This window comes from Balaenoptera ricei, chromosome 1 (genome assembly GCF_028023285.1).
Source record: "Balaenoptera ricei isolate mBalRic1 chromosome 1, mBalRic1.hap2, whole genome shotgun sequence".
NCBI lineage: Eukaryota > Metazoa > Chordata > Mammalia > Artiodactyla > Balaenopteridae > Balaenoptera > Balaenoptera ricei.
The window spans coordinates 121,732,069-121,751,708 of record NC_082639.1 but is presented as its reverse complement, the minus strand read 5'-3'; the positions used below and the strand labels follow the sequence as shown (position 1 = coordinate 121,751,708).

General features: G+C 46.6%; 1 protein-coding gene across 1 annotated transcript in view; it reads left to right on the top strand.

Annotated features, from left to right (window-relative positions):
• The window catches only part of LMX1A (LIM homeobox transcription factor 1 alpha), a 150,305-nt gene extending 139,303 nt beyond the window's left edge, over positions 1-11,002 (top strand). Inside the window, exons 4-8 of the mRNA XM_059903165.1 lie at positions 2,088-2,260; positions 5,184-5,261; positions 6,673-6,742; positions 8,689-8,859; positions 10,838-11,002. Of these exons, the coding sequence (XP_059759148.1) occupies positions 2,088-2,260; positions 5,184-5,261; positions 6,673-6,742; positions 8,689-8,859; positions 10,838-10,998 (653 nt within the window). The 3' untranslated portion in view covers positions 10,999-11,002. The remainder of the gene's footprint in view (positions 1-2,087; positions 2,261-5,183; positions 5,262-6,672; positions 6,743-8,688; positions 8,860-10,837) is intronic.
• Positions 11,003-19,640: the final 8,638 nt, after the last annotated feature.

Sequence of the window (19,640 nt, the reverse complement as noted above, 5' to 3'; positions counted from 1 at the left end):
TCTGTTCTAGACTCAGCTCCTTGTAGTGACCTGCCTTGCAGGAGATCTACACAATCCTTGGCGTGGGGTGTCAACCACATTTCCTCAGAAATATTACTGAAGGCATCACCAGTACCAGAGGAGCATCCTTTTGACCCCAAAGAATCCACCGGCAGAGAGAATTACTGACGTCACTAAAGACTAGGCGCTGGGTGGGGGGGGTCTCTGAGCAGCAGGAGGTCGGGCCCAGCAAGCATGAATCTGCATAGTCGATGGCCTCCTTTTTTCTACCTTTCTTCTCTTGTGGGGTCTTCTTAGTTCCCTAAGGCTTTTAGTTCTTACATGCTTATTTTTTCCTTGCCATTCTGAAAACCTCCTTCTAGAAAGATCCTAAATACCCTTCAATACTGAGGTCTGACTGAGATCAGCTTACTGAATCCCCACCCCCCCCCCACCCCCGCCTCCGATCAAGGAAAGAGCAGCCTAAGAATTGAAGATGCCAGAGTGGCCACTCCTTGTCATGAGGATTCTTCTTTAATCTCTTCTTCATTCATCTTGTGGTTTTTTTTTCGTCTGTACTATCAAGGGGAGTGAGGCAGAGGGGAAAAGACATCCTTCCCACAACATCTAATAAGAGCTTCCTCTGTGCCTCTGTGTTAGTTGCTTTGCACACAGCAGCACTACCCCTATGCCACCCCCTGGTGGGTATTCTTGTCTCCAGTGCAGGACATCCCTTGCACAGGGCTGTACTTAAAACAAGGGATAGAGCTGGATGGAGACCTAGGTCTGCCTATGTCAGACCCTGTTCAATTACACTGCAAGGGTTGTGCCCTCAAGGAACTCAGAGGTTCGTCTTCCTTCACGTTCAAAGTGTATGCCTAAAAGTTCATAGAGGAAAGAATCTTAGCCATTGCTTTTTCAGATAAAATAAGGTTTTTGGGCTCTGGCAGAGCCAAAAATTAGAACTCAACTAAAGTCTAAACTAAAACATTATATGCAAAGAGCATCTTTCCAGAGGAGGGCGGGATGAGGAACAAGGATGTGTAGCTCACACACGGTGGGTCACCTCATCTTGGATTTCTTGAAGTGGCCAGAAGGGGATCAGAATGAGGGGACTGGAGCTGGGGAAGCTCTTGGGACAAAGGTTTCTACTGGAGGAAAGAGGGCAGCTGAGCTCTGTAAAGACCCAGAGGGAAATGAGGGTCTCATTAGGGTAATGTGGGCACACAACTGCCTATGGCTTTTAATGCTGAAAGTAGGAAGGAGTCTCTCTCAAATGGGTATTTCCCAGACCCTAGAAGCATCTTCTTAGGAGTGTGAAGTCTGTGGGATACAAGAGGTAGCCTGGGAAAGAATGTCATATATACTGAAGGTTTTGTTTCCTTCAAGTTACTGCTTGTATTGATCACTGCTTGTAGAGTTGAAATAATTCAAGTAAATCTAGATAAATACAGTTACTTTAATAGAGAGTTATTTATTTTATAGACAGGCAGTTTTGACTAACTGCCTGTGTTATCTGTACCTGCACGTAGTCTAATGCTGGTCTTCTGTGGCCTTTTAAACAGTATTGTTTTCTACTTCCTGGCACTGGCTAGAATTTCAGACATAGTATCTAGGAAGTTATATGTAACTTATCCAGGTCTAGAGTTGAAAAATGACATTTAAGAAATATTAACCACCAACACTTACTGAGCATTTATTATATGCTAAGCAGCCTTCTGAGTGCCTTCTTGATAAACTCATTTAATCCTCACAACAACCCCAATGAAGTAGGTTCTCCTATATCTCAATTTTGCAGATAAGGAAATTGAGCCATAGAGAGTTAAGTCACTTGCCCAAGATCACACAACTAGTAAACGTGGAGCTAGGAGAGCCTCCCGAGAGAAAGTCCTGAGCTGTGATGGTGGACTTCCTGGTTCCTGTCTCCACGTTTTAGAAGTTTTTCCTTAGCCCTTCCTGGGGGCTTTGGGATCAGTATCACACAGGGTGTTGCATTCATGTCTTAAGTCATCCTTGGAACGTGGACCCAAGTGTCTTGTCATGGAATAACAGCCAACTCCAGGAAGTGGCCTTAAGGGACTCAACACGTTGTTTTCTGCTTCTTTCAGGCAAAAGTGATGATGAAGAAAGTCTTTGCAAGTCAGCCCATGGGGCAGGGAAAGGAGCCGCTGAGGATGGCAAGGACCATAAGCGCCCTAAACGTCCCAGAACCATCTTGACAACCCAACAGAGGAGAGCATTCAAGGCCTCGTTTGAAGTATCCTCCAAGCCGTGCAGGAAGGTATGGGGGGGAGAGGAAGAAGGGAGGAAAGGGGACGAGGCCCCTCTTCTCTGTGTGCACCCTGGACTCCTCTGAGGTGTCACTGGGCACCTGGGGGTCAGGGTGGGAGATGCTGTTCAAACAGAGTCTGGGCAGGTGGCCTTGAGCCCTGTTAGAGCCTCCAGGGATCACTGCAGCTGTGGCTGGGGTCATGGTAGCATCTCCCTGTGCTTTTGGGTATGCATACCCACTCCAACTGGCTACTTGCTCACACCTTTCATCTCATGGAGAGCAATGGGGAGAATAACAATAAGAGGTTCCAGTTGGAATATAGATCGAAATGTTACAACAGAGTAAAAATACAGTGGCTTGTAACATGTATTCTTTTTTGGTCCAGTTTGTTCTGCTTGAGGTGGTGATTTTGGCATTCATCCATGTTGTGGTTCATCCATTTTTGTTATTGCATAGTATTCCATGGATATACCATGGGTTGTTTGTCCATTCACCTGTTGATGGGCATGTGGGTTGTTTCCAGTTCGGGGCTCTTACAGATAGGGCTGCTGTGAACAGTTATGTAAAAAAAAAAAATACAGTGACTTAATGAGATAGGAGTTTATGTCTCTCTCACATCACAGTTCAGAGATGAGCAATCCAAGACTGGCAGAGAAGCTCTGTTATCTGTCACATGGGTCCAAGGGGCTGCTCCAGATGTCACCATTTTTTCCAGCCACCATGGTGGAAAGAGAAAGTCGGGGCAAGCAGCTGCTCTTTTAGGGACATACCCTGGGATTTTTTGCATAACTTTCACTCATGTGTGTTGGCTAGAGTTTAATCCTGCGGTTGCACCTCTTGCAAGGGGACCTGGGAAATGAGTCTATCTGGGTGTCCATATGCCTTGCTAAAACTTGGGGATTCAGTTGCTAAGAGGAGGAAGGAGAGAATGGATACTGGAGACAATTAGTAGTCTCTGCCACAAATAGCTGCGTCCACTTATTAAGTACCCGCCATTTATTGACTCCCTGCCGTATGCTGGGTACTGTTTTTTATGCAATAAAAACAAGAAAAGAAAGCTTTCTTGAAATTGAAATTGAATTGAAATTCATAGAAGAAAGACATTTTAAATTTCTTAGCATCCGTCCCTAGCATCCCATCCCTTAGCATGCCTCCCTCTCTGTATGAATCGGCTTTTGCTGCAATAACAAACAAAATCTTAGCGGCTCCCAGCAAACATTTATTTCCTGCCCCTGGGCTGTGGGTTGGCTGTGACCCAGCTGGGCTCAGGTTCAGGCCTGCCCCACCGGTCTCTCATTAAAGAGTCCAGGGCAGTGGCCACCTGGGGCACACGGGTCTCATGGCGATGGCAGAAGGCAAGAGGCCAAGTCACACTGGGCAGTCCCACTGAATGGCTCTCCTTGAATATCACCCACTTCACATCCACTTACATTCCATGGGCCAAAGCAAGTCACGTGGCTAAGCCAGTGTGAGTACAGGGGGAGACATACACCCCTCCATGGAGGAGGGGCGGGAAGGATGGATATTTGCTGAACGATAATACGGTCTCCCACCACTTCTGCCTTTTGAAAAAAGCTCTCCCACCTGCAGAAGACTTCCTTTCCCTGCCCTCGCTGCCCTCTAAGCTCTGGGAGAAGAGCTGGTAGAAAGTGAAACAGCCCCAAGGTAGAGCTGCACAAGGACCAGTTCCCACTTCCTCACTGGTTTACTTGTTCTACATGTACTAAACTCCCAGCCTCTGTGTGGCCTGTACCCAGTGCTTGTCCCTGGGCAGCGTCTAGGCCACCAGAGGGGAGGAGATGTGTACACTGGAGCACTGGGCAGAAAGCTCTGAGGACCAGAACAGAGGGGCAGCCAGGAGCTGCCGGAAGAGAAAGGTCGCCTCTGTCTGGGGGATCAGGCAAGGCTTTGCGGAACAGGTGGGTTTTGAGCTGGGCCTCTGAAGGATGGATAGGGTTTCAGCAGGTGGACGTGGGCCCCTGGGCATACTGCTGTTTCAGTTGGCGTTGCAGAAGGATGTGCCTGCAAAATCTTCTCTAATTATCCTGCTTCTCCTAAGCCTCAGCCCCAGTGGCATGATAAAGGTGAGCACTTCCCAAGGCCTCCAGCTTTCTCTACGTATGTGTTTATTCAAGGAGCTCCTACCATCTCATCTCCTCCTCAGAATCTAACCAAGAGGGGGCAGTGTCTCTCAGGACCACTCTTGGGAAATCTGTGCTTCTTCCCTCTTCCTTTCTGGCCACTTTGCCAGCCCCTCACCAAATGCCTGTATAGAGGGCAGATTGTTGAAACACGACTCTTCATAATAGGGACCCTGATTGTCCTGTCTCCTCACAGTCCCAGTACATGTGCCTGCATCAGCGCCGTCTCTCTTGCTCTGTCGGATCCCAGATGGCTCTTGTCTTATTTCCTTTGGGCAGGGCTCACAGTGAATATGAATATTCATGAAACACCCAAAGTGACCGAAAGCTATGAGGGACAAAACCAAAAATTTAAGTCAGTGAATTTAGACGGGAGAAGAGAGCAAGAGAGAACCATTTGTTTTTTGCAAAGTGATTTTCACCCTCAGTTCTCCTTAAGTAGGTTAATGCATATGCCTGGCATACAGCTAAAAACACAAGAATAGATTTTGCTAATATCTGAGAACCACCTGAAGGCCTAATTTCCAGAGGAAGAGAAACCCAGGAACACCTCTTGGAATGCACATCAAAATTAATGCTTATTCTTCTCTTCATTTACCCGGGTAAGGACCTCCTCTCCGCCTGAAGGAGAGCAATGCTCTTGTGTTTGGGGTTTTGCTGATCACCGAACACTCGCCAGCTCCTATGTAAGATGCAGCCTGCTGGCCTCCCCGTGCACCACGTAGGGAATGTTCTGCCTTCTACTCTGAGATGCCAATGTTTCTGTATTTCTAATGTTCCATTTTTTCAAGGTGAGGGAGACTCTGGCTGCAGAGACAGGGCTGAGCGTCCGTGTCGTTCAGGTGTGGTTCCAGAACCAGAGAGCTAAGGTAATCTGCTTCTTACTTCTGTCTCTGTGGGGCCGGTTTCCTGAAGCAATAGTAGGACATTGTTTTTGCCAGCAGGTTTTCTCACCTCAACTCATTGGATAGAATAGTTCTCTTGATTCAGAAATTTTGTGATCAGCAATCATTTCAGCTATAGCAGCCCTGCAGAAGGGGAGAGACGGGGCAGTTGTTTTAGTGAGATGGCTTTTATTTTCCTAGTGGCTGTGACTGTGAATCTGGCCAGCCATCTGCATGAAGAAATGCCTTTCTGTGTCTTTTGGTCGAAGCAGGTTCTTGAATTCCCATTCATTTAACACAGATACCAGAGTTCCTTTGAAGTTTCAGAGGGAAACCTACATGGCACCCACATGATAGGTCTAAGACAACATTATGGCACATGGAACGGATGCCCTTATTCACCTTTCCCAGTGCCCCACCCTTCCCTGATATAGGCCCAAACCATCATATTGTCTGCTGGATCCTACCAAGGTCTGTATCCCCCTGCCATGGTCTTTTACTTATTTTAGACCTTTACTTATTTATTTTCCTACCTGTATACATGCATGAGTTAGTGGCCCAGTTCTCTACAGCCCTGATCTTTAGTGGGTGAAATGATTGGTTAAGATATCATTTCCCTCACTGAATTCCTCACACCAGGGCTGCTGGTGTGTATTCCACAGTCCTTTCTACGAGAGGATTTCATGGTTCAATAGGCTTGAGAGGACCCATAGCCTATGGATTCATAAGCAGAGAGCATATTTGAAGCTCTGAGAAATCTCACAGTAAAGAATTTTTTTTAAAAATCTAGTGTTCCCTATACACACACACACACCCCCCCACACACACTCAAAGTGTATGTTAATGTCTCATGGAACCCTAATGTTCCACAGAACACACTTTGAGAAACATTGGGTTACAATGTTCCTTCCGGGGAGTTTGTGTGTTAACAGGGTGCTTTGGGAGTCAAACTCCTTACCTAGAGGCGTGCATCTCCTGGTAGGAGTCTCTGTCGCAAGGGCCAGCAGATAGGGGGACCAGCCTCACCCCAAATCACACCCTGTCAGCAGGCCCTTGATGCACATCTAAGCTGGGCTGAAGACCCCACATCCTCTCACATAAAACTGTCACAACATAAGCAGCAGGTTTTATTTGCTGAGAGGAAATCCCTCTTCCTGCTAAGACCAGCCACGCTGTTGCTTCCCAGCCAGCTGTCTTTCCACGGCTGCGGTGTAAGAAGCCCTCAGCCGCCACGCATCGGGCTCAAGGCGCTGTTCCTGAAGTGTGGCTCCTTTCCTGAGTAAAAGCAGGGGAAGGGGTCCCTCTGCTTTACCCACGAGCCGTGCCCCCCTGGCCTAGCCGCAGGAACCTGCTGCAGGCCCCCTGACCTCTAATCCTGTGGTCCTCCCCTCATCAGATGAAGAAGCTGGCCCGGCGGCAGCAGCAGCAACAGCAAGATCAACAGAACACCCAGAGGCTGAGTTCCGGTAAGCTGGAGCCTCTCCCGGCCAGGCCTCTCCCGCCAGGGCCCTCCACCCACCCAGCCCTTGGAATGACATTTCTGAGCTCCGTGAAGCCCACTCCACACCTGCTTGGGAGATGGGACCTTCCAGGGAGGACCAAACCCTGAGAACTGTGAGAGGGTTCTGCAGGCCCAGAACTGCGGATTGCAGGAGGCCCTACCCTTATGCAAAGCCCCTTTGCCCGGACCCTGCTGCAGTGTCAGGGCCCTGTGTCAGGCCCACCTACAGAGTCAGAGACATGGCCAGTTTCTCATCCTTTGTGGCCCTCCTCCTTCCAGGCAACCACGATCCTAGATCAATAAGAGATGGAGCTGGGGCTGGAACCTGTCTGTCTGATTCTGAGTTCCACTCGGCCACGCTGCCTTAACTCACCCTTACCTCCATGTACCTTCATTTGTTGTTGTTGTTTTTAATAAGGGTGGTGTGGGGATTGGGGAGGGTGTGAAGAGGGACAGGTTGTGGGACCCTTCAAGGAAGTTAAAAGAAAAAAAGCAAGAATAACTATATTAGGACAATGTCATTCTTAAAGGGATATGCACTGCCCCCTCCCCATCTCAGCTGTCCAGCAGAATTTCCTGAGTGGTCTCTTTGAACCCTAGAGCAGGGATTCTCACCCTTTAACGTGCACCTAAATCACCTGGTATTTGGTAATGTATAGATTCTGATTCTTAAGCTCTTGATGTGCCCAGAGAGTCTGCTTTTTTAACAAGCTCTCATTGCTGCCTGCCTTGGACCACACTTGGAAGGCTGTGGAATGTGACATTGGTTGTCTGGCCTCTAAACAGAGCCCCTTGTCCTTGCATGGACCTTGCCTTGTGCTTGATACCTGGGCTAGGCTCCAACGAGAATCTGACTCTTGCAGTCAAGAGTTCTTTTTGCTTTTGACCTTCCAGGCCAAACAGTATCTTAATGGCAAGATAGATGGTCGGAGAGAAGTGAAGCAAGGGCACAGGCCCTGGGGCAGGGTGGAGCCACGAGCTGGTCAGAAGACCTGAATTCGCCCCAGTTCCACCTCCCAGTGCTGTTTGGAGATCTGGGAGCTGTCTTTCTGTCTCTTTGCACCTCAGGCTTGCATCCCTAGGGGAGGGTAGTGGGGCCTGCTAGTCCTATCGCATGGCGCTGTGTGCCTCAGAGGGGGTCACAGAGGTGAGAGGGCTTCAGGAGGTGCCGTGTAAGTTGACTCCATATAGGTCAACACGCTCAAAGGGAGGAGAACTCATCAAGGCATTATGAGAACACAAACTCCTAGTGCTTGGAACTTTGAAGAATTCTATGGGCAGCTCCTAGGGTAGACTTAAGAAGGTGGCATAGTGAGTCCCTGAGAGTTAATGGAACTGTGTTCAGAGAACCACAGCAGGATGTGGAGGCAGGAACGGAGTCCTTTTCTGATAAAATTCTGTACACGAGTGTAGCGAGTTGTAATTCCAAAGCACATACACACGATCTCGTGGAGTCTTCGTATCAGCTGCACGAGGTCCGCTGGGCCAGTGTCGTGAACCCCACTTGACGGATGGACTCCTAGTGGGGTAATGCTGGAAGGATCTTTAGATGCATCCACTCCATTGGCTGCCAAGCCTGCGTGTGGCATCAAACGCCTTTCTTTTAATGATGTAGTTCAAGGAAGCTCTCCAAGTACAGCACCCGCCATGCCTATCCTTCAAGGCAATCCCGATGGCCCTTGGTAGGGCACAGACTGGGAACCACTGATGTCACCTCAACCCTTCTGTTCTATAAATGAGGAAACCAAGATCCAGGAAGTAAAATGATGTAGCCATGGTCACACAACTTGTGTGGTCACAAGCCAGTGGGGCATGTGAAGTTTAGAGCTTGTTCTGTGGCTCTCCCTCCCTCCCAGCGTGTGATGCTGGGCTGCACATGGAGAATGATCTGCCTTCTTCTTTGTCCCACAGCTCAGACAAATGGTGGCGGGAGCGCTGGGATGGAAGGGATCATGAACCCCTACACCGCTCTGCCCACCCCACAGCAGCTCCTGGCCATCGAGCAGAGCGTCTACAGCTCAGATCCCTTCCGACAGGGTCTCACCCCACCCCAGATGCCTGGAGACCACATGCACCCCTATGGTAAGAGGGACTCAAGCCCCACAGGGACCTCACACAACTTGCTTGTGTGAGTTTTTCATCCCCTTCCAGACACCTCTACACAGTTCCTAGATGCTCATTAAAGTTCCAAAGCAGAATAAGTGTCCCACAAAATACTGCTAGAATCACCTAACTGATGGCTCCAGAAGAAAGACCAGCACACATACACATTAGTCGTGCTTCCATTTATTCTCCTTTTCAAAGCTTCTTTTTTTTTTTTTTTTTCTTCCAAAGCTTCTTATTTGTTAGTTTGAATAGGAGGTTGTGTTTTCATTGTAGACCTGTTTGTCGGGATTGAACTTCCCAAGTCTTTCATTTCATGCCAGGTACCACACTTACATGTTCATAAGCATTATCAGCAGTAATATAGGCAGAGGCCTTAACTATGCGAACTCTCACATAAGAAAAAAATATATTGAAAAGCACAGAAAACAGATGTTTGAATTGGACTCTCCTATTATGGATACTAGTAGGTGTTCTAATGTAATTCCTGAAACATAAACTGACTTGTGGAGTGAAAAGTATCTCCTCCCAGTCTCACCCCAGCCAAAATGGAGTTGCTTTAAACACAGGGTATGGGGATAGCTGAGACTCCCCCATTTTCCCAGTTTGTTGCTTAAGCTGTTGTACAGAAGCTGGGGCCTGGGCACCCTGATGGGATGGTCAGGCTCTGGAGTGGAAGGCTGAAGTTCAATCTCAGTGCCAAACATAGGCCACTGCATTTTTATACAGAGAAGGTAAGTGGCCTATGTAATGCATTCATCTGTACTGTGAAATCTGCAATTGTTAACCCTGATAGCTAAAAATAACGTTTTATTCCGCAAGCCTTCAAAACATTAGTATCAGAGATATATGCCTCAGTGCACAGATTGTCAACTTCTTTTTTGCCTTCATTAAAAAAAATTATCTATTATGTTAAAATCAGCCCTATCTTCTCATGTGATGCATTAAGCAAACACTTGTTAAGATCCAGCCATTTGCAGGAACATCATTGACCAGCCTCATTCATTCATACACACATAGATATATATATATATATATATGCATGCTCCAGTGACGGCCATCCTCTTTGCTCCCGTAGAGGACTCATGTAAGGTCTGTACCTGTCTTCACCACTATGCAAAAACAGGGCAAATGACTTTTTGGGTTTTTTTGCAAATTCTTACATTTTCAGAGTCCTAGGGGTCTTGTTACATAAAGGACTCCTGTGATGAATCCTTCAGTAAAATGAATAATTAAAGCCACATGACAATTTTTATAAACTGCAGGTTTCATCTTTCCCATTTACTTGACGTAGAGGTGAAATGTACATCCTCAAGGTTCCGGTCATAGTGGTGCCCCAGCTGTTGCTCAGTTTGCCCTCCTGGTTTTTTTTTTGGTCAAAGATGTAAATCAGTTGAGTCTGGGCGCCTAAACTCCCTTTCCTTTGCAGTACAAATTTGGGGAAACAGCTGGCGCTCAGTATACTTGTGCTATTTGAAAGGACAGGTGTTATCACCGGAGGTTTCGTGTGCATCATTCTCAGAGCTGATGTTTGTTTTCTTACCATCCCTCCTTCAAGAACCATTTTTGTGGCCAGAGTCCTCCAGAAGCCCTTGCCCCTGTCTCTCCAGCCTGTGGTGCCATGTCTTGCCCACTCCACACCCTCACTGTCTAGACATTCTGACATTTGCTTATGCTGCACTCAATTTAGCACTTTGTTATATCCTAGTGCATATTATTTTCAGTCGTTGCACTTTAGACGTGAGCCCCCCTAAGGAGATCTTTTGTGGACAGGGATTTTGCCCCCTCCTACTCTTCTATGTAGCTCTACCCTCCCCCACCCCCTCCCCAGCACCCAGTAGAAAGCGCCCCCTGGGGGATGTGCTCAGACCACGCTGGCTGAATTCAGCTGAATTTCCCAGCACTGAAGGAGTCCCTTCTTCCAGACCCTCACGCCCGTGTTTCCTCTCCCTTTCAGGTGCTGAGCCCCTTTTCCACGACCTGGATAGTGATGACACCTCTCTCAGTAACCTGGGTGACTGCTTCCTAGCAACCTCAGAAGCCGGGCCCCTGCAGTCCAGAGTGGGAAACCCCATTGACCACCTGTACTCCATGCAGAATTCTTACTTCACCTCTTGAGTTCCCCCCTCGAGTTCTCCGGCTAGGCTCCCATTCTGGAACAACCAACCGCATTACATGAGGGGTCAGCTGGCTTTAGGATGGGGAGGCAGGGAAGAGGTGGGTTGGGGAGGGAGTTTTGTCCGGAATGCTGTTGTATAATGATATGGTGTAGCTCGGCATTTCCAAAGACTGAATACATTACGGATTGCATAGTTTAATGTTTCTAATAAGAGTCTTAGTGTTAGGTATGAAGATGTGTTTATCATTAAGGACAGGGATTTTAAATATAGGCATTTTCATGCAAACTAGATACCTAGAGACCCCTAACAACTTCCCACCATTTTTGGGGAAGCTCTTTTCAAGAGGTGCATACGTCTACCCATCCACACACCCGCAGACAGACAGACAGTCAGATAGATAGATGTGTGCGTGAGTGTGTAACCTTTCATACTTTATCATCAAAGTTTATTCCTAAGTATAACAGACACCAACTGTACAGCAAAAAGTAACTTTATTTTCAGTGTGAACTATATTTAAGGAAATGCTTGATGCACTTAAGTTATAAAATGAGATAATTTACTTTTATAAACTTTATTTTGAGTTTGAAGAGACTTGTGGGCAGGGCAGAGGGCGCTGCTCCACCGAGGCCCCGTAGCTTTGAGTGCTTGAGTTAATTCTGTTTTCAGAGAGTGTCACTGAGGTCTGGAGAGCAACTCTGTGTGGCTGACGGTATTCACTGGTGGATCCTTGCTCCGTTTGAGGTGGGATCACTGGGCTTGGGTGGGACAGAACAATCCCTGATCATGTCCTTAGAAAATTTAAAGCCTAGATTCTTCGGCTTTCTTTGAAATTCAGACATGTGGCTGATGGGCAGCGCTGGGAAAGTCAATTCTGCCCTTGAACTTCACCATCTGCAAGTGTGAGACGAGGCTGATAGTATGTACCTACCTCACTGGGGACGCTGAGGCTTCATTCAACCCCAGGACACATGAGCAGGGCTGAGACTAATATCTGATATTTGCTTAAAATACAACCAGACCAGCCACTTGGCAAAGGAGGATACCTGGGGCTGCAGAGCAGGAACCTGAGGGCAACTCTGCCTGCCACGGGCCCTTCTGCGAAGCCTGCGCTGCAGATACCAGCTCAGGGCAGCTTGGGGGGATGCCAGAGGCCTTCGATGGGAAGGAGGCTGTAACGGATGGGTTGGACAGGGCATCAACATGTTCTAGACCAGGGGCTGGCAAACTACAGCCTGCAGGCCTGTGTTTTATGGCCTGCCTCCTAAGAAGAGTTTTTACATTTTTAAAGGGTTGTAAAAAGCAAAGTGGAGAAGAATATGCAACAGACTGTATGTGGACCAGAAAGCCTGAAATAGTTACTATCTGTCCTGTCTGGCTCTTTTCATAAGAAGTTTGCTGACTCCTGTTGCAGATGCTCTGTTTGCTAACAACCTCTTGGAGTTCACAGAGGCAGAGGGGGTCCAGTTGGAAAGCCAGGGCTCCTCCTTCCGGCTCACTTTCCGGGCCGCTGAGCACAGAAGACCCAGCTGCCATTGTACACAGGGACAGTTCCACACCCTGTCCTCCCATTGTGGTGCTAGGATGGGCTACTTCTGTGATGGGAGGCCTCCTGAGAAACCAGAATGAGTTGATGGGGGAGACGGAGGACTCCTCCAGGAGAGCCTGGGACAGGTTTGCCCTCACTCCTAGACGTGTCACCAGTCATCAGAGCTTCGGACGCAGCTACTTGTTCCCATCACTCTCTGCCCGGCCAGAGGGAACACGCCCCCCTTATGGTAGAGTCGATGTCGTATGATTTTTGTGCTCTTTTTTATAATTTATGCAAACCACCCAGAAACCCAAACCAGTCTGTTGAGTGAAAATCACGCAGACGCTACATGGCTCGGCAGGCTTCCGTGGTGAGGATCAGTTGGAGAAAAGTAGCAGATATTTTGTGAGTGAAAATGAATAGAGATCCTTATTCCACTCCTTAATGGCATACCAAGATGAAATTAAAAACCTCTTACAAACGAGCTGGTGTTTATTCAGGGGCAGGGGTGATGGGCTGGGGACTGGGGGACCAGGATGTTTTGTCAACAGTGGGGGAAGCTTTGCACGAAGGGAAAGCGTGACTAAGTGACGACAGCAAAACAGAAGGAGAAAGCGGCTTTCACCCTCCTTCCAAGATGGACTCAGAGACCTCACTCCTTACAGACACCCCTCCAGAAGGAGGCACTGGCAACACTCTATCCTCACCAGCAAGTTCACTCAAGGCAGAGCAGCTTTGATACGCATTGTGGGAGCATTTACTTGGAAATCAGAGCAGAGTCATGGGGCAGGAGAAAGGTTCTTCACGCAGGACTGAAGGCAGATGCCTTGCCAGGGACAGGGTCAGAGCAACAGACCGTGTGGCTCCCCTGATAGATTCTCCCAACATTCTCAACAAGTTTAAATGCGATGTATGGACGGGCAAAGATTATGCTTATGGAGAAAAGAAGTCAGGAAACAGTGTGGCTGGAAGACCAGAAGACATACTCAGAGGGGAGGCACCATTGTTCTGCATGTTCTCTCACCCGCCTGCAATTGTTCAGCCCTTCCACCCCTGTCCCTGGCTCATCCACCCCATGGTAGAAGCTGGCTCTGCTTCTCACGAGGGCTTGGAAGGAGAGAGATGTGGGCAGGTGGAACCCACTTAGGAGGTCTCTATCTCAGACTGACCTCCACTAGGCCAGCCCTGGTTTCATCTCCAGCTTTCCAGACAAAGCTTAGGGATGAGACCTTCACCCCTCATATTTGCCTACTTGACAACTACTTATCCTGTAGCATCAGCCTAGACTTGACCTTCTCAAGGAAGTCTGCAGGGCTGGGTTAAGTACCTGTGTGGAGGAACTGGGCTAATGCTACCTGCTGTGATCACCCCTCCCAATTTTATAATAGCTCCAACACAAGAGAGATTTCTATTTTTGCTCACATGAAAGGCCTGGGAGGGAGTTCGTGTGAGAAGGGCACCTTTCTTCCATCCAAGATTTCACTGGGGAATGGTTGTTTCCATTCTTCTTTTCTCTCCCCTTCCAGCTGAAAGTGGGTGTGTCTAGATCCAAACCCAGCTCCTCCCCTTACTAACTGCGTGGCTTTGGGCAAGTTACTTCCCCTTGCTGAGCCTCTGACTCCTCATCCAAAGGACAGGCAGGGTCCTTGTCACTAGCTACCTCAGAGGGGTGATGAGGACAAGTGAGAAAACACATGCAAAGCACTTAGCCTTGCACTGGGCTCATGGTGAGTGCCCCATGTGTTAGCTGCTGTGCCAGAGACCAGACCCTGCTCTCGGGGTTTGGTCACTGATGAAAGGCTTCTGGGAGTCTCAGACCACATTTGAGGAAGAAGAAGAGCACATCCAGTTTCACTTGAGAGAGAGGCTCCTAGTCAAGCCTCACCGGAGCTCCTTTAAATCTCAGTGTGGGTCTTCTATAGCCTGACTTACGGTTGTCGGGGAGTGGTTTGTTGTTTGGTTTTGTTTTGTTTTGTTTTTTAGAGGCATGAGGATAAAATTCCAATTCCAAAGACACATTAAGAACTCTGACCCCCAAGGAGAAGCAGTCAGGTCATAGGTGATTCCTCCAGCCATCTGTCACCTGGGGCCTTAGACATTCAGGCTGAGATGAGAGTGAGAGCCCAGAGCCACAGGCAGAATAGGAGAGTTCTGAGTTGACCTAGCATGAGTGAAAATGCGAGGAAAGTGGAATGAATTTGTCAATTCCAAACTCAAAGACAAAATAAATTTTTAACTGAACCTCCAGTAAAATCAAAGTATTTCTCTCCTTCTCTCCCCTCTCCCATCTCCTCACATACAAATCCAAATATATTCAGTCAATCCAAGTTGACCTGTGAACTGACATGATTTCACTAGAATAAAAACCAAGTTAATACCTTGTTTTCCTGCATCCCTTTGTTTTCCATGTTGCAACATTCTGTTCAATGACAAACAGGGGAGAGCCAGCTTTAGGGCTCAAAAAAAAGGCCTTGAGACATTTATGCTAAAAATACAGACCCTCTACACATGGATGATGTGGACCATTGGCGATTCCCTACCCTTGAAGTTTATGCCGTATTTGAAGTTCCCTAAATAACCTTGAGCAGGGCTCTGAACCTCCATTTCTTCATCTGAAAAATAGCGCCAGTGACACTTGCCCGTCTTACAGGTTGGTCACGGTGAGCATCAAAGGAAGTAATTACGAAAGCTCTTTGTAGACCACAGTGCTGTACAAACAGGAGGGCTTCTTAGTATCTTGTCTCAGGAGGCGCCTGCTGATGGACCGCTTGGGGATCACGACATCCAGGGGAGCAGTGCTCCTGCTTGGGTGGAGGCTCCCGGCAGGGATGGCCCGGAAGGAAATCAGGGTGATGTTATCAGGACAGTGAACGGAGGATCAGAGTGAGAATATCTTATTTCCTCTCTCAGAAGCTGTGGATTACTTCTGCCACTGCCTGATGGGCCTTCTCCCCTCCAGGGGTGGATTCTGGAAAAAAAAAAAAAAAAAAAAATCTAGGGTGGCCCAGCCCCTAATGGATGGTGCATTAGCTAATCTCTCACTTTTTAATCTCCCCACCCCGTCGCCCCATGTGCCTAGGAAGGGGAAGGTGAAACCTGCCCCTGATTTGTGGTGGGAATGACCCTCCCTAGATAGTTGTGCAGCTGATCACTCTGGCCTTTTTTAGCACCTTATTTATTCATGTATTTAATTCATTCAGTAAGTATTTACTGAGCACCTAGAATGTGCCAGGCTCTGGGATGGGTCATAGAAATAGAGGTGAGAGAAAGAGGCATTGGCCCTGCCCTCGTGGAGCTTACAGCTTAGTGGAGGAAATAATCAATAATCAAAAATGCTAATAAATTTAACTTGCATAGTATCAAGAGCCACCAAGAACACTAAGAGCTATAAGAGAGCAGAATGCAGGGAGGCGTGACCTAGTCAGGAAGGTCAGAGAAGGCTTCTGTGAGCCAGTGATGATGGAGCTGAGACTTTTTTCATCTCTCCTAGTGCCTTCCCCCCATCAAGTATGTAGTTCTGCATCTCCTTTCTGTAAGGTCGTATTCTAACTGCCATGGGTGGAAAGAATCTGATGAACTAATGCCCTCCAAGGTGTTCACTGATAAGGCCTAAAGAAGTTGCTTATGGTATCTTTAATGCAAAATGTCTTCAGAGTCAAAGGAATGGACCACTGTCACTCAATCAACACTGTTATTAAGCTGATTGTGGACATTTGCTGCTTTTTGGCCGTCCAGCCTCCATTCACTCTACTGATAACATCACTCTGATTTCCTTCAGGGCTTTGACCTTTCTGCATCAGGGTGACTTGGGTTGCTGTAACCAAGAAGCAGGGACATATAATCAAAGCTAGGCCAACAACTTCCTCCCAGGATTGACATCTGAGAGAGTGGCACAGAGTTGGAAACTTGTTTGGAGTTAGTTCATTTCTGAAGGTGCTCCTGATGAGATGGCCGAACAGTTCCTGTTGTCTGGTTCCCAGAGTTGCCCTGCTCCCCATCTGTTGCCAAGACTGAGTTCCAGATACCTTATGATTCTGTGAACAATCTTTCCTGCTCTTCCAATAAAGACCCTTTTTGCCCAGGTTAGCCTGAGTTGGTTTCAGTTGCTTGCAGTCAAAAAACCCTGACAAAGCTACTTACCTACAATTTGTGTGGTGTTTTGCATTGTACAAAGGGTGTGTGTGTGTGAGGTCCTTACCACAACCCTCTGTATTAGCCTGGGCTGGTGTTACTTCCTTCCTTTTATAGATGAGAAACCTGTAGCTCAGAGAAATTAAGCCCAAGGTTGTAGAGCTAGTTAGGGTCGGAGTGCATTTTCTAATTTATTTCTCCCGGATTTCAGTTTTCTTTTGTTCCCCCAGCCCTGACTTCTAAGTGTCAAGATACTCAGAAGTTTAGAAGCACATGCATGCCAGCGATGGTGAGAGGTACAGAGAAGTTATGATACCTTTCCTCCTACAAGGAGCCTACAATCTAGTTGAAAGTAAAAGATGTGCAAACAAACTCAACATGTATGCCTGTATATTCCAGGTGTCAGGTTACTGGCATAGGTAATGTGTGCTTTGGGCATTCTGAAAAGAGAGAAGTTATTGGGAAAAGATAAGGAGAGAAGAGGCTTTACCAAGAAGGTGGGGCTTGCACTGAGCCTTCAAAGATGGATAGAATTTAGAAAGGTAGCAAGAAAGACGGAGGACATGCTGAACAAAAGGACCAGAGTGGGTACTAGTACAGAGGAAAGGATACAAGGTGTGTTCAAGTACAGCTGCATAGAGACCATTCTGGTTGGAGTGGAGGGGTGACTAATGGTGGAATTTGAGGCATTGAATGAGGTTGATGGTGAAGCTGTTGGTGACAGGAGCTTGTTGCCAGTGATTTACTAACACAGATCAAAGATATCCTATTTCAAGGTGTGGCTGAGGCTGCTAGTCATTTCCCTTAATCTAGTCTCTCCTAAAACAATACCTTCCATTTCTAGCTGGTACAAGGTAACTTGGAATAAAGCCTACATTTCTCAAAATCCAGTGCAGTTAAGTGTGCTCATTTGGTTAAGTCTTGACCAGTGAGATAAGCAGACGTGTCATATGGCATCTTTGAGGTAACTTTCTTAAAAGACAACTGGCACGTGCCCTTCCCCTCTTCTTCTGTGTCACTGTCTTCTTCCTGGCTGGAATGCAGATATAATGGCTGGAACTGGAGCAACTGTCTTGAGGTCGTGAGATGAATTTGTGAATGGAGGCCACACATGGTGACACAACAAGGTAGAAAGAACCTGGATTCCTGAGGACTTCTGAGAGCCACACTGCCATTCTAACCCTGAACTATCTATGTCCTAACATATATATGAGAGAAAAATAAACTTTCTTTTTTTAAGTTACTGTAGTTTTGTGTTTCTTTGACTCATAGTTAAGTCTAATCCTAACCCAGTTAGGAAGAAATCTAGGCTCATTTTGTTCCCCTCCTGTGGATAAAAAGTGAAATGTCCAGACAATATATTCCTAGGTAATGGGAGTCAACTGAGGCAAGGCAGATAGACGGTGGAATGATAGTCTTGTGATTTAGAATATACAGATGATCTAAAAAGCACAGACTTTAGAGCTGTGTCCTCTTGTCCCTTGAAGAAAGGGATGTCAAGGTGGCTTTTTTATCTGCTCACCTCGTCACAAATTTCTCTAAATATCTTACATATATTTGGGCATCTACAACCAATGTGGAACTTGTTCAGATTACCCAGCCTCCTGAAGGAGAATGAACAGGCAATTCTATACACTGTTTCCTACATACCCCAGTTTTAGCCACCAGTGTAGCTGTAAAAATCATTTATTTATATATATATCATATATATTCATGATTTAAATTATTCACATATATATGTATACGTACATGCATATATATGTATGTGTATAAATACCTATATTTACATATGCATATGTATGTACGTAATATTTATACACACACACATATAACACATATTTATGAGGAGATTTGGCCAGAAGTCACACTCCCATGGCTGGCCAGGTATTTTCTCTTAATCCTAGCCCTAAGCTATAATTTGGACAAATCCTGAGAATGGTTATATCTGTGTGTGTTGGGGACCCAGAAGACATGAGAGTTGAAAAGAAGCAAAATGCTCTTTTAATTTCCTGTGATACACAGACTGCTTCCTCCAACCATCTGCTACAATCTGGGTGAGAAAGCGGAAAACAAGAGGCTGAACTAATTAGTCTAAGGAAATTTGCTCCTACTCTGAAGTAGGAAAAAGGACGTAAAGACACCTAAGGCATCTGGTCTACCTTATTCTGCCTTGAACAGATAGGCCTGGGTGGAGGACCAATCTAATATGATTAGAAGAGAATTAAGGCATTTGGGAGGCCAAGTGGAGTTGATTGATCACAAATCTTACATCATGCCAATAACAAACAATTTATTGATTTTAGAGAGGAAACTTTGTTCCCCTAGTCTCATGTTTCTGTGAGGAGAATTCCACTGGAGAAACACTTCTGGCCTCTTTCCTCCCCTCTAACTTCCTTCTCCCTGAAGGAGTTGCATAAAGTATCTGAATGGTGGTTTGGGGAAAGGAGCTGAACATGCATGGCCCTGCCCTGCTGAGTCTGTGAGTCTTTGGTGTCTCTCTGTGGCCTGGACTCAGCATTAGGTGTTCCTGGGTCATCCATGTGGAAGGTTCTTGGGACAGAAATGCAGTTTGGGGAACAGTTCCATTTAAGGCGATTGTGTTACAGATCTTGAATGTGGCTACAGATCTAAACTTCATCCTTTAATTAGATTTACCAATAAAGCTGATTAAAAAAAAAATCTCCATTTGGCTGATTCCTTTGTAATATTTGCTGGTTAGTCACAAACTTGGGAAGCAGAACCAATGATGCTATTTATTATTCCCCAAAACTCCAACAATTAAATACCCATTAGACCTACTATAAAAGTTTAGCAATTGCGTGGCAAATCTAAATAAATGTATTCATTCATCCACTAAACATTTTAGGCAAACTTTTTCAGAGCTATCTCTGTGCCAGTCACTAGGCTAGAATAGTGAGTATGAATTTTAATTTGAAAACTCAGCTTTATAAGAAGCATATCTGTCTTATTTTCTATATGGC